We start from the raw sequence: 22,650 nt of genomic DNA, 5'->3' as shown, positions 1-22,650 counted from the left end.
CTGCACTCCAGCCTGGGTGACAAAGTGAGACTCCATCTCAAAAAAATTCTTTTTTCAATAAATTCTCTTAGGTTTATTAAGTTTAAGCGTTAGTCAAAGGTTTTGTTACTTACATTTATAAGATTTTCATCCAATATGAATTCTCTTATGTTCAATTAAGGGTTGGAACTGGTTAAAGGCCTGACCACATTCTCTACACTTGTAGTGTTTTTTTTTCCAGTATAAATTATTTTATGTATTATAAGGCCTGAGGGTGGACTTTGCCACATTATTCACATTTGTAGGGTTTCTCTGCAGTATGACGTGTCCTATGTGTAGCAAAATTTGAATGCCATGTAAAAGCTCTGCCACATTCTTCACATTTGTAGGGTTTCTCTCCAGTGTGAATTCTCTTATGCTTCTTAAGGGTTGAGGAGCAGTTAAAGGCTTTGCCACATTCTTCACACGTGTAGGGTCTCTCTCTAGTATGAATTCTCTTGTGGTCAGTGAGGGTTGAGGCAAAGCTAAAGGCTTTGCCACATTCTTCACTTGTGTAGGGTCTCTCTCCAGTATGAATTCTCTTGTGGTCAGTGAGGGTCGAGGAGCACCTAAAGGCTTGGCCACATTCTTCACATGTGTAGGGTTTCTCTCCAGTATGAATTCTTATGTTGCATAAGGCTGGAGGCGCAGTTAAAGGCTTTGCCACATTCTTCACATGTGTAGGATCTCTCTCTAGTATGAATTCTCTTGTGGTCAGTGAGGGTTGAGGCAAAGCTAAAGGCTTTGCCACATTCTTCACATTTGTAGGGTCTCTCTCCAGTATGAATTCTCTTGTGGTTAGTAAGTGTTGAGGAGCGCCTAAAGGCTTTGCCACATTCTTCACATGTGTAGGGTTCTCTCCGGTATGAATTTGGTTATGTTTCTTAAGGGCTGAGGACCGGCTAAAGGCTTTGCCACATCCTTTACATGTGAAGGGTTTGTCTCCAGTATGAATTCCTTTTTTTTTTTTTTTTTTTTTTTGAGACGGAGTCTTGCTCTGTCACCCGGGCTGGAGTACAGTGGCCGGATCTCAGCTCACTGCAAGCTCCGCCTCCCGGGTTTACACCATTCTCCTGCCTCAGCCTCCTGAGTAGCTGGGACTACAGGCGCCCGCCACCTCGCCCGGCTAGTTTTTGTATTTTTAGTAGAGACGGGGTTTCACCGTGTTAGCCAGGATGGTCTCGATCTCCTGACCTCGTGATCCGCCCGTCTCGGCCTCCCAAAGTGCTGGGATTACAGGCTTGAGCCACCGCGCCCGGCCAGTATGAATTCTCTTATGTCTACTAAGGTTTGAGGACCAGTGAAAGGCTTTGCCACATTCCTCACATCTGTAGGGTTTCCCTCCAATATGAATTCTTTTTTTTTTTTTTTTGAGGCGGAGTCTCGCTCTGTCGCCCGGACTGGAGTGCAGTGGCCAGATCTCAGCTCACTGCAAGCTCCGCCTCCCGGGTTTACGCCATTCTCCTGCCTCAGCCTCCCGAGTAGCCGGGACTACAGGCGCCCACCACCTCGCCCAGCTAGTTTTTGTATTTGTAGTAGACGGGGTTTCACCATGTTCGCCAGGATGGTCTCGATCTCCTGACCTCGTGATCCGCCCGTCTCGGCCTCCCAAAGTGCTGGGATTACAGGCTTGAGCCACCGCGCCCGGCCATGAATTCTTTTATGTGTAGTACAGTGTGAGGAGCAGTTAAAGGATTTGCCACATTCTTCACATTTGTAAGACTTCTCCCTAGTATGAATTACCTGATGTTGATTTAAGGTGTGAAAGCATGCAAAATGATTTGCCATATTTTTTACATTTGAAATGATTCTTTCCAGTATGTCTTGTCTTATGCTTACTGGAATTTGAAAATTTACCGAAGACTTTGACATATTTATGAGTCTGAAATATTTTGTTTTGGGTAGTTGACAAACATTTGTTAATGTCATTATAACCTCCTTTGTGCACCTCACACTCACCCACACTTTTACAGCATTTTTTAAATTGTAAATTCTCATTTCCACATTTTTCATGTGTTCTTGGTATTACTTTTTGGAGTGAATCTTTTATGCCCTGCTGTGGCTGAAGGTCTTGGGTGAAATGAGAACACATAACTGAAAGACATAAAAATCACAAGTTACTCTACTTACTGGACTCAGATAAATATACTTTACAAATCGAATATATAAAATTATATATGGTACATTAGCAAAATGGCATATCAAAACATCACAGGCCATAATTCCTTCATAGATGTATAAATGTAACAGAATCATAGTAATCAAAATACCTTTGTTAGAAATTTAGAAAGTGTGTGCACCATGTGAGCACAATGTCAAGAGCTTTATAGATAGAAAAGTCTGCTACATTTACTCAACACAGCCCTTCCTCATCCCCAACAGAAGAACATGGTGTCTTTAATGACAGATTTAATTCTTTTGAGATAAAAAGTGAATGTTACAACAGCAGAAAGACTGCAGTACCATGGACAGACAATAGGCGTAGAAAGTAGTTACTGACCAGTAAGAGGAAATATGAAGAAGTCTTTCAACTGAAAAATAAATACAAAATTGCAGACAAGACACATCCTGAGAACATGGTCGTGAGACTCCCAGAATCTTTGCCCAAGACAATTGGTTTCAGGCTATGCCAGGAAAGAGCTGTATTATAAAGACCGTGAAAGGTAGTTTTATCTTAGTGTCTAAATCTCAACCAAAGATTACAATGTATACAAAATATTTGGGCAACATGGTCTAATCAAAAAAATCAAAAATTGTGAAAAAGCAACTATAACAATAAAGATATATGTATTAATTTTTAAAATTTAAGATAATTCATATTATGTTCAATGAGAAAAATGGAAAACCAGACACCAAAATAAAATCAGAAAAATAAGAATATCAACAAAAAGCTTGGAATAATAAAAATAAACAATTGTGGAGGTAAAAAAGAATAACTGAAAAAATTTAAAAGTAGGAAAAAAGTAATATAAAAAAATGAAGAAGCTAAACAAACAAACTAGGATATACACAAAAAGATCCATAACACATATTTAAGCAAAGTTTGAAAAGTCACAAACCATAAGATAATCTTGGGACCTGCAAGATAAAAGTGAGGTATTTTATAAGCCTAGTTCTCCGAGACAACCAATGAATTTGTCAACAGAAACCTTGCAGGTCAGAAAAGAACTGTGTAAAATGGTCAAGTGCTGAAAAAAATCTTCATGGTGAGAATAATATAACCAGTAAAAATGTACTACAAAATAATGAAGATATTCCAGAATAAACAAATGCTGGAGAAGCATATAAACACTACATGTGCCCTAAATAAAATGCTGAAAAGAGGTCTTTCCACTTAAAATAATATTACGAAAAAAATATATAATCATATGAAAAATGTAACTTTCTGAAAAACATATGCATATACAAAAAAGTAAAATTCTGTCATTATTGTGATCGTGCAGAAAACACTGTTAGTATTTAAAATTTGAAATATATAAGCATAAAAATAATCATAAAATATACAAAGATACAATTTGCAACATCAGTAAGAAGTACAGGGTAGATATAATGAGGACAAATTGTTCTATGCAACTGAAGTCATTTTTTTTTTTTACCAGATTAAAACACACTGTTATAACATTAAGCGGTTTTATAAAATCTCCAATGTAGCACAAAGAAAAAATATTTATAGACACACAAAAGAAAATGAGTCAATTACTAGCATGAGACAGATTGATATTATATAATGGTAAAATGAGTCCATTTGCTAGGAATCTATAACTATTATGTCTATATATATGTGCATATATAACATCAGGGCTTCAAAATATGTAAAGCAAATATTGACAGAAATGAAGCAAGAAATAAAACAGCAACAAAAATTATAAACATTAATACCTCAATTTCAATAAAGAAAATTAAAATAATCAATTAAAAAAACAGAAAACCTGAAGAACATTATATTGTGTATGAATTCATTTTGCATTGCTATAGAAAATAACCTCAGACTGGATAACTGATACAGAAAAAGATTTCTTTGGTTCACAGTTCAGTAGACTGTACAAGAAGTATATACCAGCATCTGCTTCTGGTGAGGATATGAGGAAGCTTAAAATTATAGCGGAAGGCAAAAAAGAACCAAACATGTCACATGGTGAAAGAGGATGCATGTGTGAGGTGGAGGAGCCAGGTTCCCTTAAACAACCAGCTCTCATGTGGATTAATAGAGTGAGAACTCTATGACTACCAAGGGGATTGTGCCAAGTCATTCATGAGGGATTTGTCTCCATGATGCAAACACCTCTCATTAGGCACCACATCCAACATTGGAGATTACATTTCAACTTGAGATTTTGAGGGCACCTACACCATATCACAAACCAAATAGGCTAAACAGACATGTACAGAACTCTCCAGTCAAAACAAATGGATACACAATATTCTTATTTGCACATGGTGCATTCTGTTAGAACAGGTAAGTCTTAGTAAATTTAAAAAGATCAGCCAGCTGCAGTGGCTCACAGGTGTAATCCCAGTACTTTGGGAGGTCAAGGTGGAAGGATCACTTGGGGCAAGAAGTTTGATACCAGCCTTGGGACACAGTGAGACCCTGTCTCTACAAACAATTAAAAACTAGCTGGGCATGGTGGGGTAGGTCTGTAGTGCAAACCACTCAGGAGGTCAAGGTGGAATGATTACTTGAGTCCAAGAGGTTGAGGCTGTGATGAGCCAAAATTGTGCTGTTGCACTACAGTCTGGGCAACAGAGTGAGAAACCTTGTGTCAAAAAAAAAAAAAAAGTTTAAGAAGAGCAAAATCATACAGTGTATGTTTTCTAACCAAAGCTCAATAAAACTAAAAAGAAAAAAAGTAAAACCCTCAAATAAAAAATATATGGAAATAAACACATTCTTCAACGTATTCTTGCACGGGGTCAAATAATTTAATATAACCTAATTTAATATTTTTGCTCAAGGCTCACATATTTAAGTGACAACTTAATTTTTTTTTTTTTTTTTTTTTTTTTTTTTTTTTGAGGCGGAGTCTCGCTCTGTCGCCCGGACTGGAGTGCAGTGGCCGGATCTCAGCTCACTGCAAGCTCGCCTCCCGGGTTTACGCCATTCTCCTGCCTCAGCCTCCCGAGTAGCTGGCACTACAGGCGCCCGCCACCTCGCCCGGCTAGTTTTTGTATTTTTAGTAGAGACGGGGTTTCACCGTATTAGCCAGGATGGTCTCCATCTCCTGACCTCATGATCCGCCCATCTCGGCCTCCCAAAGTGCTGGGATTACAGGCTTGAGCCACCGCGCCCGGCCCAACTTAATTTGTTAAGATGTCAATATATCCCACAGTGGTGAACAAATTTAATATAATCTATATAAAAATTCCAAAAGTGTATTTATTACTGATATTGTTTTAATTATTTTTTTTTTTTTGAGATGGAGTCTCACTCTGTTGCTCAGGCTGGAGTGCAGTCTTGGCTCACTGCAAGCTCTGCCTCCTGGGTTCACGCCAATCTCCTGCCTCAGCCTCCCAAGTAGCTGGGACTATAGGTGCCCACCACTATGCCCGGCTAATTTTTAGTATTTTTTAGTAGAGATGGGTTTTCACCATGTTAGCTAGGATGGTCTCGATCTGACCTCGTGATCTGTCTGCCTTGGCCTCTCAAAGTGCTGGGATTACAGGCGTGAGCCACCGCACCTGACCTAAAATTTTTAAATTTTATTATGAACTATATCTAGAGAAACACACATGAAAAACAGAGGCTTTATACTTGATAATTTCAAAACATAATAAAAAGCTGCAATAACAAAAACTATGTGGTATTCACACAAACACAGATAAAAGTCATGATAGATCAAAACAGGGAGCCCAGCAATGGACTCTTCTGTGTATGACCAAATAATTTGCCACAAGGTTGCCATGAGCAGACAATGGAGAAAATATAATCCCTTCAACAGTTAATGTTGAAAACCGGATATCTACATTGAAAAAATGAAGTTGGATGCTTCAATTGCATCATATACAAAAAGTAATTTAAACAAAATACTTAGACTAAAAAAAAACTAATGAAACTCTTAGAAAAAATATAGTGGAAAGACATGACATTGGTCTTGGCACCATTTTCTTAGATACACCATCAAATGCCTGAGCAACAAAGAGAAGAACAGAAAAATTTAACTGGGCTACACTTCAAAATTTCTGTAATCAAATAAAACACTTAATAGAGTGACAGTGTCACCCAAGAAATAGATGACAATATTTGATAATCACATGTGATAAGGCTTAATATTGAAAATACATAAACTCCTAGAAGTAGACAACAATAATTGAATCACCTGATTTAGAAATGTACAAATGAACCGGGTACAGTGGCTCACTCATGTAATCCCAGAACTTTGGGAGGCTGAGGTGGGCAGATCACCTCAGGTCAGTAATTCAAGACCAGTCTGACCAACATGGCGAAACCCACCTCTACTAAAAATACAAAATTAGCTGGGCATGGTGGCATATCCCTGATCTCAGCTACTCAGGAGACTGAGGCAGGAGAATCATTTGAAACTGGGAGGCAGAGGTTGCTGTGAGCCAAAATTGCCCCGTTGCACTCCAGCTTAGGCAACAAGAGCAAAACTCTGTCTCAAAAAAAAAAAAAAAGAAATGGACAAATGATTAAGCTAAATTTTAATAAAAAGATATACAAATGGGAAGAAGTATTTGAAAGGTTGCACAAAACTAATAATTTATAGACAAATGCAAAATAAAACCACAATACAAAACAAAATTATCTTACATCAATTAGGATGGCCACTATAATTTTTTAAAAAACACCATGTTGATGATGTAAAGAAATTGAAACCTACGTAAGTTGTTGATGAGAAAAAAGATGCAGCCATCATAAAAAATATCATGAATGTTCTTCAAATAATTAAAAATGAAATTATTATATAATACAACAATACCATTTATGACTCTATATCTAAAATATGCAACACAGTAAAATGAAGACATGAGGTACTCTACTTGCATATCGCCCTACAGCAAGTATCATAATCCACCCTCTAAATAAATAAATAAATATATAAAAATTTAAAAATAAAAAATTTGTAAAAAATTTTAAAGTATATTTCAAGGCTATAGTAATAAAAACAAAATGGCATGTACAGAAAAATGGACAACCATCAATGAAACAGAAATTACTATTCTCACACATTTTAGACATGATGCAAAAAAATTTTTTTGAATGGTTTAACATAGAGTTTCTCAAAAATATGCAGATATTAGTGTGTCCCCAAAAGCAATGGCAAAGTAGTGGGTTTGTGCAGTCCCTGATAAGCCATAAAGAAAACTTTGGCTCACACTGTGAACTTGAAGAAAGATTATTGAAGTGAAGGTAGAATCCATAGAGAATTTAACAGTATGGGGCAGAAGGTGTCCAATGTGAGCAAAAAAAAAAAAAAAAAAAAAAAGGACTGGAGCTTCTCAGAAACTCTTTCCATCAAAGCACAGCTCTGCAGATCACATTTTAAAGACTGGCTACCTCCTTGACTTGTGGACAGCTCATCCGTGTCATCTTCGTCATTCGCTCTCACTTACCTGGGTGTTTGGCTACCATCTCACTTCTCTTCATATTCTGGGGCTCTTTATTTTGCTCCAGACAGGTGATCAAGTCTGGCTTAGGGACAGTAATACCTGTTTTATTAAGAAAAAAAGGTACCATAAATCTTATTTCTTTATTAATTTTTTGAAATGGAGTCTCACTCTGTCACTCAGGCTGGCATGCAGTGGCATGATCTCAGCTCACTGCAACCTCCACTTCCCAGGTACAAACAATTCTTCTCCCTCAGCCTCCCGAGTAGCTGGGACTGCAGGCACGCATCACCATGTCCAGCTAATTTTTGTATTTTTAGTAGAGACAGAGTTTCACCATATTGGCCAGCCTGGTCTTGAACTCCTGACCTCGTGATCTGCCCACCTCGGCCTCGGTGCTGGGATTACAGGTGTGAGCCTGGTCATATAAATCTTGCTGAATTCTTTAATTACCAAACTAGTATTATGCTCAGTAAAGAGGATATAATAGAAAATTCTAGAAAATTAATATTGACTCATAACAGAACTTTCTAAATATTTAGAAAATATTTTAAATTTGTAAGTCCTTAATTTCACTACTCAGTACTACTGAATCAAAAAATGTTGGTGGCAACTGAATTCTAAGGCGTGGGCAGTGCTATTTTATGCCATGACATTTTTGGAATGGCCACTAACCTAGAGCGAAAGATACATAAGCTCAGGAAAGGGAAAAGTTCAGGTCAAGATAAAACATCTTGAAGAATATGCTCTACACCAATGAATTCCCAAGATTTTCTTTTTATTTCTATTTTTATTTTTATTTTATTTTATTTTATTTATTTATTTATTTTTATTATACTTTAAGTTCTAGGGTACATGTGCATAACGTGCAGGTTTGTTACATATGTATACTTGTGCCATGTTGGTGTGCTGCACCCATCAACTCGTCAGCACCCATCAATTCGTCATTTATATCAGGTATAACTCCCAGTGCAATCCCTCCCCCCTCCCCCCTCCCCATGATAGGCCCCGATGTGTAATGTTCCCCTTCCCGAGTCCAAGTGATCTCATTGTTCAGTTCCCACCTATGAGTGAGAACATGCGGTGTCTGGTTTTCTGTTCTTGTGATAGTTTGCTAAGAATGATGGCTTCCAGCTGCATCCATGTCCCTACAAAGGATGCAAACTCATCCTTTTTTATGGCTGCATAATATTCCGTGGTGTATATGTGCCACATTTTCTTAATCCAGTCTGTCACAGATGGACATTTGGGTTGATTCCAAGTCTTTGCTATTGTGAATAGTGCCGCAATAAACATAGGTGTGCATGTGTCTTTATAGCAGCATGATTTATAATCCTTTGGGTATATACCCAGTAGTGGGATGGCTGGGTCCTATGGTACATCTAGTTCTAGATCCTTGAGGAATTGCCATACTGTTTTCCATAATGGTTGAACTAGTTTACAGTCCCACCAACAGTGTAAAAGTGTTCCTATTTCTCCACATCCTCTCCAGCACCTGTTGTTTCCTTTTTAATGATTGCCATTCTAACTGGTGTGAGATGGTATCTCATTGTGGTTTTGATTTGCAATTTTAGAAGGAAAACTATTTTATTTTATTTTTTGAGACGGAGTCTCGCTCTGTCGCCCAGGCTGGAGTGTAGTGGCCGGATCTCAGCTCACTGCAAGCTCCGCTTCCCAGGTTCACACCATTCTCCTGGCTCAGCCTCCCAAATAGCTGGGACTACAGGCGCGCGCCCGCCACCTCGCCAGGCTAGTTTTTTGTATTTTTTAGTAGAGACGGGGTTTCACTGTGTCCGCCAGGATGGTCTCGATCTCCTGACCTCGTGATCCACCCGTCTCGGCCTCCCAAAGTACTGGGATTACAGGCTTGAGCCACCACCCCCAGGCCCCCAAGATTTTCTTAAAATTGGAGAGCTAAAATTCATTCATGCAAAGCAGAAATTACCAAAATCATCTTAGAAAAGAGAGAAAGACAATATATTAGGAATTGTGTATTGAAGTTTTCCTTACCCAGGGAGACTAGGTTTCTGTAGTTCTCTAACATTACATCTCTATATAAATTCCGCTGAGCACGATCCAGGCATTGCCATTCCGCTAGAGAGAATTCTATAGCTATGTCTCTGTATGTCAACAGTCCCTGAAAAAACAAAAACAAAAACAAAAAAAACACTCACGAACACACACTTACCATGTGGCCGTAAGCAGAGATTTTTATTTGACTCAAGTTAAAAAAGAGAGTAAAAAGAAGTGGTTCTCACTTATAAGAGTGACTAAAATTGTTCAATAAGACAATTTTTAACATGGAAGTATGCTCTAACTCTGAGAAGAGAGGAGAGCATAAGATCCACAATACCACAGTAGCTTTGATACTTTTCTGTAATTATAAAATTAAGGGCATCAACATGGACGTGTCCCTCTTTTTTCTTGTTTTCCTCTTTTTTTGACCGAGTCTCACTCTTGCCCAGGTGGGAGTGCAGTGGCATGATCTTGGCTCAGTGCAACCTCTGCAGCTTCGGTTCAATAGATTCTCCTGCCTCAGTCTCCCGAGTAGCTGGGAGTACAGGCACAGGCCATAATGCCTGGCTAATTTTTGTATTTTTAGTAGAGACAGGGTTTCTCCATGTTGGCCAGGCAAGTCTTGAACTCCTGACCTCACGTGATCCACTCACCTCGGCCTCCCAAAGTGCTGGGATTGCAGGTGTGAGCCACCTCGCCCAGCCGGACATGTCTATTTTTTGAGTGCTATATTTACATCATACAGAATAAGTTGTGTATACTTCTCAGATAAAACAGTCATTATGAGTTGGAAGGTACCTCTTAAGTCTTAATATGTGCAATAAACTAAATATTTTGTGAGATTTTATTTCAGGAGGTTTGGGATAAAGTTGGAATTTCTGAATTTTTAGCAAGTTCACCAATGTTTCTAACCTAATAAGAATATTTTTTCAAACATCCAGTAAGTAGCAGAGTCTGGGTTTTCCCCAGTTTCTCTCACCTGTAAATAAAGATAAGAGCCTTCATTTTTAAAAGACAAATATATGCAAAAGTCATCTAAAAAGAAAGGACAGCTTCCAGATTAAATATGATGGTTTATGCACTGCAGCCAGTAAATTTCCTAAGTGTACTTAATAATTAAGAGAATAATAATTAACTCAACAGTGGAATAAAAAGTCATAGAGATCTTGAACCAAGTGAATAAAATTATCAACTTTATTAGGACACATTTTTACTATGTGCTGATGCACACAGGACATAGCATTACTGCTGTGGCATTTCTCACCTCAGAAAAGTAAATTGTAACTAAATTTAAATATATATGTATTTAAATATATACACACACACACATATATATATATATATATATATTCTTTTTCTGAGATAAAGTCTTGCTCTGTTACCCAGCCTAGAGTGCAATGATGCAATCTCAGGTCACTGCAACATTCACCTCCTGAGTTCAAGCAATCCTCCTGTCTCAACCTCCTGAGTAGTTGGGATTATAGGCACATGGCACCATGCTTGGCTAATTTTTGTATTTTTTTTAGCAGAGACAAGGTTTCATCGGGTTGGCCAGGCTGGCCTCGAACTCCTGACCTCATGTGATCTGCCTGCCTCGGCCTCCCAAAGTGCTGAGATTACAAGCCTGAGCCACCATGCCTGGCCTAAATTTAATTATAAAGAAACATCAGTTTTATGCAAAGTTGAAGGTGCAGAAAACTTCCCTGTCGTGTAATTTTTAATAGTAATTTTAAGTAGTCTTTGTTTAGCACCCTAGAAAGCAAGTATCTCCTAATAGTTTTTTCGGAACTTTCTGTCATTCTGTTTAAATGAGCATATTCTAAATCCTGTTCTGCATGGAATTAATAGAGCACACAGATTAAACCTCAACATGACATGTTTCACTTTTCACTAATATCCAAAGACAACTGTGTTTCCCCAGTAGAAATCTTGAGTATCCACACCTTCTCATGTTCAACAGCTACAATGGGAACACTTTAAATATTTCAGGTCATAAATTTGTAGTGAGAATTCTGCATGGTATACAAGAACCCAAGATGAAGAGAATGTATAGAATGCTAAGGAATATAGAAAAAAATATTTTTTTCAGAACCCCTTGACTGTCATACAAATCACAAAAATTAGTTAAAACAAACTCATTAGGGATCAACAGCACAAGCAGAGAAGTAAAAATCTGCAAGTTCCGAACAGATGGCATTCCAAAAGGCAGAGGGGACACCGCTCTTTATCTGAAACATGCTCACCTGAGAAAAAAAGCGATTGTTTTCTTTTCCTCCTCTTTCTCTGAAATGTATTTTCAGATAAGATGCTCTGGACATATCAAACCTGCATCTTGAGAGTATGCCTTTAAAGCACAATCTGTTCACCTGCTACCACCACACACACCCACGGGCAGAAAAACCGAGACTTGAAGAAAACATTCACCCATTTTTGTTGGTTATAACTGAAAAGATTTAAGAGTAATGGGAGAACAATGAGCTTCTCCATAACTATTAAAATATAAGTTTCTTTTTCCCTGCCCTCCCGTATCAGACATCAGCAAATTTCTTTACATAATGGCAGCATGAACTGCACTGACCTCCTCCTACCAAACGGAAACAGGGCAGGCAGTGCAGCCTTCCTTAGATGCGAAGGTTGAACCAAACTCTCCTGAATGTATCTTGAACCCCTCAAGTGTATAAGTTACTTGGTAATCTCGGCCCTGCTTTATGCAAAGTGATTCTTCAGGATCCAAAAGGGTCCAGGAATGGGCTTTTTCAACAAGTCCCCTGTAAATGCTGATTGTGCTTTCCCAGACACATTATTAGCATTAGCGAGAGAAAGCAGGCACAGCAAAGAGTCCCTTACACCCGCCACATTTGTCACAATACAAACACTTCTGGTACAAATAAAGATAACCAATCTCCACCCTGAAATACTATATTTTTTGTTGGGTTTTTTAAGTTTACAGAGAAAACAGAAGGCAGCAATGTCTGAGTAAGTCTGCACCCGGGAAACCTGTACACATGTACTAATAAAATGTTTATTAAGCAGGTACTACGTGCTCAGGAGCATGTCACAGAACACTACTGGGAATAACACATTTTGTCATTTAATTTTCATAGCACCCCAGGAGCTGGTACTAAGTGTTGAATAATTTTCAGCATTTAGATTAAGAGCACAGCAGTTTTATTTCTTCTGTTTCTCTATCATTAATTTTAAAAAGAAAATATATAGAGTAATAATTCAATACAAAAAGCATATGGAATGATACAATTACATAAAAATTGAATAATCAGCTTCCAAATGGATATTTTGTAAATAATGAAATTAAGGCTGAAATAAAATTTTTGAAACTAATTAGAGATTAAATACAACATACCAGAATCTCAGGGTTACAGCTAAGGCAGTGTTAAGAACAAAATGTATATCACTAAACATCCACAACAAAAAGTTAGAAAGATCTCAATTTAAAAATCTAATGTTACAACTGAAAGAATTTCAAAAGAGCAAACCAACTTCAAGGCTCACAAAAGTCAAGAAATAACCAAAATCAGAACTGAAATGAAGAAGGTTGAGAACTAAATAACTGTAAAAAGTTCAACGGGCCGTGTGCTGCAGCTCACTCCTGGAATTCCAGTCCAAGGTGGGCAAATCAAGAGGTCAGGAGTTGGAGATCAGCCTGGCCAACATGGTGAAACCCCGTCTCTACTAAAAATACAAAAATTAGCTGGGCATGGTGGCATATGTCTGTAATTCCAGGAGAATCACTTGAAAATGGAAGGTGGAGGTTACAGTGAGCTGAGATCATGCCACTGCACTCCAGCCTGGGTGAAAGAGCAAAACTCCATCTCAAAAAAGGAAGATGAAGCCAGAAGTTGATTCTGTGTAAAAACAATAAGATAGATAAAACACTAGACTAATGAAGAAAAAAGAAATAATTCAAATAAAAACAAAACAAAACAAAACCAAACTGATGCTTGTGAGGTTGTAGAGAAACGGAATGCTTATACGCTGCTTGTGAGAGTATAAATTTATTTAAGCATTGAGAAAAACAGTTTGGCATTTTTTCAAAAACCTGAAAACAGAATTACCATTGCCAGTCCCACAGCTGGGAATATACCCAATAAATGTAAGTTATTCTACCATGAAGGCACACATATGCATATGTTTATTACAGAACAATTCATGATAGCAAAAATCAGAAATAAACCTGTATGTCTTCAATGGTAGAATGGATAAAGAAAATGCGGTATGTAAGCACCATGAAATATGATGCAGCTATAACAAAGAACAGCATCATGTCCTTTGCAGCAACGTCGATGGAGCTGGAGACTTATTTTTAGAAAACTAGTGCAGGAGCAGAAAATCATAAACTTTATGTTTTCACTTCTAAGTGGGAGCAAAATAACGAGAACATGTGGACACAAATAAGAGAACAACAGACACTGAAGCTCAGTTCAGGGTGGAGGGTCGGAGGATGAAGAAAATCAGAAAACAAATCTGTTCAGTACTATGCTTAGCACCTGAGTGATAATATAATCTGTACACAAAAACTTCATGATATGACTTTACCTATATAACAAACTTGCACATATACTCCTGAACCTAAAATAAAAGGTAAAAGAAAAAAAAATTTGATTAGGCGCAGTGACCCAATGCCTGTAACCCAAGTCCGTTGGGAGGCTGAGGCAGGCAGATCGCAGATCATCTGAGGCCAAAAGTTTGAGACCAACCTGGACAACATGGTGAAATCCCCTCTCTATTAAAAATACAAAAATTAGCTGGGCCTGGTGGCCCGCACCTGTAATTCCAGCTACTTGGGAGGCTGAGGCAGGACAATCATTTGAATCCAGGAGGCAGAGGTTGTAAAGAGGTGAGATTGCACCACTGTACTCCAGCCTGGAGTACTGAGCGAGACTCCCCCTCCAAAACAAAACAAAAAAAAGCATTTATTGGAAATTACTATCTTGAAGAAAATAGTCGGGCCTAGGTAACCACAATCTGCCAATGAATCTCTGATGACATAACCAATAAATTTTCACCTGGATCTTACAAATGAAAAAACTAAATAAGTGTACCAAACCAATTATTGAATTTGGTTTGCTTCATCATGCAACTTATAACAGACTTTTCTTCAAGTCTCTCCCATGGATCACAACCCAGAAGCCATAGCTGGGCACTCTATGATTCTTTTTTTTGAAATGGAGTCTTGCTGTGATGTGCAGGCTGGAGTGCAGTGATGTCATCTCGGCTCACTGCAACCTCTACCTCCCAGGTTTAAGCGATTCTCCTGTCTCAGACTACCAAGTAGCTGGGACTACAGGCGCGTGCCATCGCACATAGCTAATTTTTGTATTTTTAGTAGAGATGGGGTTTCACCATGTTGGTCAGGCTGTTCTCCAACTCCTGACCTCGTGATCCGCCCGCCTCGGCCTCCCAAAGTACTGGGATTACAGGCGCGAGTCACCGCGCCCAGCCCGCTCTATGATTCTTGAATCACATTTTGATTAAATTCTCTAATGTTTATACGATGACTCCCATACATCTCTAAAAGGAAAAATGAGGAACTAGGGACCCCAGGGACTACAGCTCTTACCAATTATAAATCCTGCACCCTGAGTCTGCATTCTCCCCTGATGACTTTCCCATCCCTGTACAATCTGGGTGAGATGAGGCGCTGGGAGTGCAGAGCTGCCCAGAGAGGACACCATTCCAGAGCAAAGCCACTGCAGAGGAGAAAGACAGAACTCCCAGGGTCCCAGCCGCTGGCCCAGGCAGAATCTTACGGTTTGAGGGGACTAACAGCCGAACTGGGCCAAGGAAGATTTGGGTCCTCAGACTCTGGAGCTGACTGTGAGGAAGTTTGGGTCCTGTTACAGCCACTTTCAGCCGGTTCCAACCAGCCCCCACTCCTCTCTCACGATGACAGACCCAGCACTCACCATTTCTGGGTTTCCAGGGGATCCCGGTCTTTTAGCCATAAATCTGCGGATGCCTGCAGGACACAAGGCCACAGAGGCTTGACCTCTGGGAGCGAGGACGCAGAGCAGCGAAGAGAACTGGAGCTCTGGATACAGAGAAACACAAAAGGACCGGTAAAATTAGGGAGGCGTCCTGTTCTCTCCAGCTGCATGCCTGATAGTACAGTTTTTAATATACGGTCCGTGATTGGATAAGGTTTCAGACCCCACCCGTCACGCCCTGAGTGACATAATATTTGATCAGACACTGGGCTGAATGAAGCAAAAATAACAGCCTAAGCTGCACTGTTTACAGGCAGGGCTTCTTCCCTGATCTGAGCCAGGCCAACACCAGAGGATATTTGCATTTAACCTTGTGTATAACGTCATACGCATTTATAAATGATATATAATATAGTTATTCATAAATTGAAATAATATAATGACAATTATTTTAAAATTTCGGATTTTATGACCTTCCTTGCTCCGGATCCTTTGCAGTGATATGGTTTGACTCTGTGGCTCCACCAAAATCTAATCTCAAATTGTAATTCCAGTCTCTGAGCGGTGGCTCACGCCTGTAATCCCAGCACTTCCGGAGGCCGAGGCAGGCGGATCACCAGTTCCGGAGTTTCGGACCGGCCTGGCCAATATGATGAAGCCCTGTCTCTACTAAAAATACAAAAATTAGCCAGGAGTGGCGGCGAGCGCCTGTAGTCCCAGCTACTCGGTAGCCTGTGGCAGGAGAATCGCTTGAACCCAGTAGGTGGAGGTTGCAGTGAGCTGAGACGGTACCATTGCACTCCAGCCTGGGCGACAGAAGGAGACTCCATCTCAAAGAAAAAAAAATTTAATTCCCACCTGTCAGGGCAGGGACCGGGTAGGAGGTGCTTGGATCACTGGGGTAGATTATCCTCGTGCTGTTCTTGTGATAGTAAGGGAGCTCTCAAGATACCTGATGGTTTAAAAATGTGGCATGTCCCTCCTCTCCGCTTCCCGGTTCTCTCTGGTTTTCCACCATGTGAGATGTGCCTTGCTTTCCCTTCACCTTCTGTCATGGTCATGACTGTAATTTTCCTGAGGATTTTTCAGTCATGAAGGACTATGATTCAATTAAACCACTTAAAAAAATTACGCAGTGTGAGGTATTTGTTTACAGCAGTGTGAAAATGGACTAATACATGCAGGCAGCCTGAGATTTCAAAAACGAGGCAATCCTCTGCAGTAAAATATGAGCTACATGTAAATTTTGAATTTTCTAGTAGCCAAATGTTAAAAAGTAAAAAGAAAAAGGTGGGGCCGGGCCCAGTGGCTCACACCTGTAATCCCAGTGCTTTAAGAGGCCCAGGTGGTGAAAGACCTGAGGTCAGGGGTTCGAGACCAGCCTGGCTGACAAGGTCAAATCCCAGCTCTACCAAAAATAGAAAAACTAGCTGGACGTGGTGACAGGCACTTGCAATCCCAGCTGCTAGGGAGGCTGAGACAGGAGAATTGTTTGATCCCGGGAGGCAGAGAATTCAGGGAGCTGAGATCGCACCACAGCACTCCAGTCTGGCGACAGAGCGACTCTGTCTCAAAATAAAAAAGAAACAGGTGGAATAACAGGTAGAATTGATTGTAACAATTTAATCAGTCCAATATATCCAAAATATTATTATTTTACTATGTGATTAGTATATAATGGTTAATAAAGCATATACATTTTTGAAGCTAAATCTTTGAATGTACTCTTGTATTTTACCTTCCAGCACACTGCAGTTCAGACCAGCCACATTCCAGCACTCTGTGGCCATGTCAGAGGCATTTGAACCAGAGCAACTGCATCTGGAACAGGTGCTGGGTAAAATGGGGCTGAAACCTACGGGACTCCTATTCCATGAGGTCAGGCATTCTAAGTCACAGGGTAAATAGCAGATTGGTACAAGATGCAGTTCACAAAGACCTTGCTGATAAAACAGTTTGCAGTAAAGAAGCCATAAAAATCCACCAAAACCAAGATGGGAATGAAAGTGACCTCTGATTGTCCTCACAGATCGTTACACGCTAATTATAATGCATTAGCATGCGAAAGATATTCCCATCAGCGCCAAGACAGTTAACAAATGCCATGGCGACATCAGAAAGTTACCTTATGTGGTCTAAAAAGAAGAGAAACACTCAATTTTGGGAATTGCCCACCCCTTTCTTGTAAAACTCATTAATAATCCACCCCTTGGTTAGCAAATAATCAAGAAATAATTGTAAGTATCTTTAGTTGAGCAGCCCACACTGCTGCCCTGCCTACGGAGTAGCTATTCTTTTATTCCTTTACTTTCCTAATAAATTTGTTTTTGCTTTGCATTGCAGACTTACCCAAAATTCTTTCTTTTCTTTTTTTTTTTTCTTTTAGACAGAGTCCCACTCTGTCACCCAGGCTGCAGTGTGGTGGCGCCCTCTTGGCTCACTGTAACCTCTGCCTCCTGGGTTCAAGAGAGTCTCCTGCCTCAACCTCTGGATTAGCTGAGATTACAGGCACGCACCACTATGCCCGGCTAATTTTTGTATTTTTAGTAAAGATGGGGTTTCACCATGTTGGCCAGACTGGTCTCGAACTCTTGGGGCCCGTGCCGGGGGTGGTGGAGAATGAACAGACACAGACACAAAAGACAAAGACAAACAGAGAACATGGTGGCCGTGCCTAAAGCCTCCGCCTCACTTTATTTATACCCCATAAATCCCACGTTAGTAAAAATGACATAATACAAAACAAACTTTTTGTACCCAGATATAACCTATTGTTTAGTTTTTTGTTTTTAAGTTTTTTTTTATTTTGTCTGCCTTCTTGGCGCCTACTAGAGTTCATTAAAAGTTCAACTAGAGATAGTATCCTTGACTACTGGAGTTCATTGAAAGTGCAACTAGCTAGAGATACTGTCCTTGAGCCCTATCTATTCTCAGCATATTATTTTCAACAGCCCCTGTATTCCCCCCTTTTTTGTTTTGTCTCAATCTTAGAAAGGTAGCCCATACTTGTTCCTGGTTTTCTTTTGTTTTTGAATGCGACGGAGGGAGCATCGGATTATTAGGAGAAATATACTTAATCCAAGCACCCAAAGCAATATACTTTCAGAGATTGTAGAAATCCATGTTTTTATTTGAGTCCATGGATTAAGAGCAGTAAGGCATTGACCCGTCTCCTGCATAGTAGCTGTTTCGGACAATACATGTAATTGTTGTTGAAATGTTACAGAAATATTTTGAGTGAGTTCTTGGATGTCCAAACTAATATTTTTATGGCCTATTAATAATCTTTGGATTTTGGTCCAATTTTGAGAAACATTAAAAGGCACAGGTGTTACGCAAAATTGCGTGGAATTTCAATCACATTGTAATGTTATTCGAGTACTGAGGACAGTGAGCTGATCTCCAAGCCATGTCAAAGCTTGTTTTACGTTGTCCAATCTTTTGGCAAGTTGGGAGTCAATGTTTCGTTGTTGTAGCCACAACTGGTGAGATTGTTCATGCCATTGCTGTACAAATTCAGCATTTTGTATGCCTTGATGTAACGCAAGCCCCGCCACAGCCGCGGTGGAGGCAATGGCAACAAGGCTCATTACCAAGGCAATTATAAGTCCAAGGGCACGACGGGTCCGTTGAAGGGAAGTCCAAATATAAGTCTTAAGAGGTGATGCCCCCTATGGTCGCGTAAGGTTGACAGGTAGCCAAATTTTCTTACGAGCCCTGAGGATATAAATATTTCCCGTAAAACTGTGTTACCAAGAATGATTGAGGCAAGACAAAAATGTACACGTATCTTTACAATTAACAATCCCCGTATCATTATCCCATGTTAAATGTCCTGCTAACAATAGGTAAGGCTTTTGGACACAAGCAATAATATATCGGGAGACATTCCGCCGTAATTGAATATGAAAAGGGTTATTTGGGTTAGAAAGATTAAGGGACATATTTTCCACAAGGTACTAATGGCATCACCTGCAGTTAATAACTTTCAAAGATGACTTTGTACTTGTAAAGAGTATCTAAGATGAGGCATAGGTGGCGACAAGCCTCCTTCACGCCATACTAAAGTTTTATTACCGTCAGTAACAATACTTTTATTTACCCGGTGCCATCTTAAAGGTATGTGACTAAATTTTGTTTGAAAATCACCGTGCACACTCCAATCAATTACTTGCAACCCATTGTATTTTACTAAAATCCGGGGCTTAATTTCCCGACAATGTTGCCACTCCAATAGCTCAATATTAGGGGAAACCTCTGGAATAGGACAAAAAGGTAAGGAACTAGGAATAGTCTCATTAATATGTACAGCATGATTATAATGAAAACTTCTAGTTACAATAATAACAGTATTGGCAGCCACATGGCTATGATTATAGCGAACAGCCCAAGCTTCATGTGATTTTTGGAGACAATGAGGACTATTTCCCATGCAAATCGGAAGTCCTTCCATTCCAAATTGGTATGTGTTGTTTATTATTTCCGTTTCCCGTTTTATGTTGTTCTTGTTCATATAGGGGGACGGCATCCAAGTAGTGTCATTGGTGAAAACCTTAACTTTTGTCTTCCCCCAGGCAACTCCTTGATACAAGGATGGAAAGGGAATATAAGTCCAATATTCATACAAAGTTTCACTAAGGGAAATAAGTCCTCCACTGAGACACATCCAACAAAGGAAGAGATGTATGCTGAGTTCAGTTTCTTTTCAACAGGTTTCAATCGCCTTGTAGGAAACCACTTAGGTCCACTTCCTGTAAGGATAAGAGCATAATCCCGTCCCTGTTTTAGAACTTGCCCCTGTGCATACTTACCTTCTTTATTAGGATACCAAACCTTTAAATTATCGACGGGGACTATCGTCGAAGGAGGTGAAGAAAGATGAGTTACAGCAGCGGAGTCCTGCAATTGTCTCCATTGATTTAAAAAATTTAAGGTAAACAAAACCTTTAAAATCTGATTTCTGGGGGACTCATTTTCCCCTTTTTGTTTTAACAGTTGAGTTTTTAAGGTTAAATTTGTGCGCTCAATGATGGCTTGGCCTTGACTGTTGCCCGGGATACCAGTGAGATGTTGAATATTGTATTGTTGTAAGAAAACTTGTAATTTACGAGAAACATAGGCAGGAGCATTATCAGTTTTAAGTATTAGAGGAATGCCCATGACGGCAAAACAAGCTAAAAGATGAGTAATAACAGAATCAGTTTTTTCAGATGGTAAAGGAGTTGCCCATTGAAAATGAGAGAAAGTATCAATAGTATGATGAACATACTTTAATCGTCCAAAAGAAGGAACATGTGTGACATCCATTTGCCAAATTTGATTAACTTGAGTACCTCGTGGATTAACTCCGGGATGAAAAGATGGAATGTTTAAAGGAGCACAAGAAGGACAAGCTCGAATAAGAGAACGAGCTTGTTTACGAGTTAAATGAAATCGTCGCTGAAGGCCAGAACTATTAGTGTGATGTAGAGCATGTTTTTGTTCTGCAGCCTGTAGGTGGCCGATTAAAAGTGAATCAATCTGAGTATTACCATGAACTAACGGTCCAGGAAGTTGAGAATGAGAACGAAGATGAGTGATGAATAAAGGAGCTCGACGCTGGCTCAAAGTAGAAGACAACAAATAAAAGAGTTTTTGAAGAGAAGAAGTAGCACAAAGAGGTAGAGTGGCTTGAGAAATATAAGAAGTAACATAGACGGCGTATTGAGAATCACTAACAATGTTACAACTGGTGGAAGGGAAATCAAGTAAGACCATGAGAATAGCAAACAGTTCTCCCTGTTGTACCAAGGGGTAAGGGTAAACTGTAACTTGAGATTGATGAACACTCCAATATTCAGCTTACCATTACTACTAGCGTCAGTAAAAAAGATAGGGCCTTGAACAGGAAATAAAGATATGGGTGAAAAGAGCAACACAGAATGCTGTCTGAAGAATGAAAAATTGGAGACTTAGGATATTGGGTAGAAAATTGTCCGACAAATGAGGCACAAGCAACTTGCCAAGAATTAGAAGTAGCAAGAAGATAAGTAATTTGACTATGAGTGAATTGAGATAATGAAAGAAGGGTCTCCTCCCCAAAGTTGTTGACAGCGATGCCGTCCTTTGATGATCAATTTAGCTAAACGATTAATATAAGTAGCCAACGTTTAGATGTTTTGTTGGACAAAAAAATCCATTTTAACGGCCGATTTGTTTGATGAATTATACCTGTAGGAGAATGTAAAGTATGAAATAAGCAAAAGGAAAGGGGAACGTCGGGAAGGATATAATGTAGATGGGCCTTTTGAAGTTGTTTCTCTACAAACTGGAGTTCCTGTAAAGCCAAGGAGTTAAATGACGTGAGTTGTTCAAATGACTGTCTCCTTCTAGAACAGAAAAAAGATGTTGTAACTGATACGTTGGTATTTCCAAAACCGGACGCATCCAATTAATATCCCCTAAAAGCTTTTGAAAGTCATTTAATGTTTTTAAATGATCACGTCGAATTTGAATCTTTTGGGGCCGAATATTTTGTGCTCCCAAAGTATAACCTAAATATTGAATAGGAAAATCTATTTGAATTTTTTTTGGGGCAATATTAAGCGAGTATAAAGAAAGTTGCGTTTGTAAGGATGTAAAAGCATCTTGCTGCTCTTTTTTAGTGGGTGCAGCAAGAAGAATGTCATCCATATAATGATATAAAAGAACAGAAGGATGACATTTTTGAACAGGATCCAGAGCTCGATGAACAAACTCTTGACACAAGGTGGGGCTGTTTAACATTTCTTGAGGCAAAACCTTCCATTGATATCGAGAAAGTGGCTGAGAATTATTAAAAACAGGGACAGAAAAGGCAAAACGTTCACAATCATTTTGATCCAAAGGAATAGAAAAAAAAAATCTTTTAAATTAATAACCATAAACAACTAATCTTGAGGAATCGTAGAAGGGTTAGGAAGGCCAGGTTGTAAGGATCCCATGGGTTGAATACATGCATTGATAGCACGAAGATCTGTTAATAGTCTCCATTTACCGGTTTTTTTCTTAATCACAAAGACAGGGGAATTCCATGGAGAAGTACTAGGTTCTATATGACCTAGGGATAATTGTTCCTGAACCAAGT

At 39.3% G+C, this 22,650-nt stretch overlaps 1 protein-coding gene across 1 annotated transcript; it reads right to left on the bottom strand.

Moving 5' to 3' along the window:
• Nucleotides 1-268: 268 nt before the first annotated feature.
• LOC117087269 (zinc finger protein 479-like) lies at nucleotides 269-15,563 on the bottom strand. The gene is given in 8 exon segments (XM_033217279.1): nucleotides 269-641; nucleotides 643-876; nucleotides 1,269-1,373; nucleotides 1,658-1,776; nucleotides 1,778-2,112; nucleotides 7,591-7,686; nucleotides 9,595-9,721; nucleotides 15,525-15,563. Coding segments are annotated over 8 exon segments (1,428 nt in total).
• Between the last annotated feature and the right edge of the window lie 7,087 nt (nucleotides 15,564-22,650).

This window comes from Trachypithecus francoisi, unplaced genomic scaffold (assembly GCF_009764315.1).
Source record: "Trachypithecus francoisi isolate TF-2019V2 unplaced genomic scaffold, Tfra_2.0 Contig00638, whole genome shotgun sequence".
Taxonomy (NCBI): Eukaryota; Metazoa; Chordata; class Mammalia; order Primates; family Cercopithecidae; genus Trachypithecus; species Trachypithecus francoisi.
The sequence above is the reverse complement of the archived record's forward strand: the minus strand, read 5'-3'. Positions and strand labels throughout refer to the sequence as shown.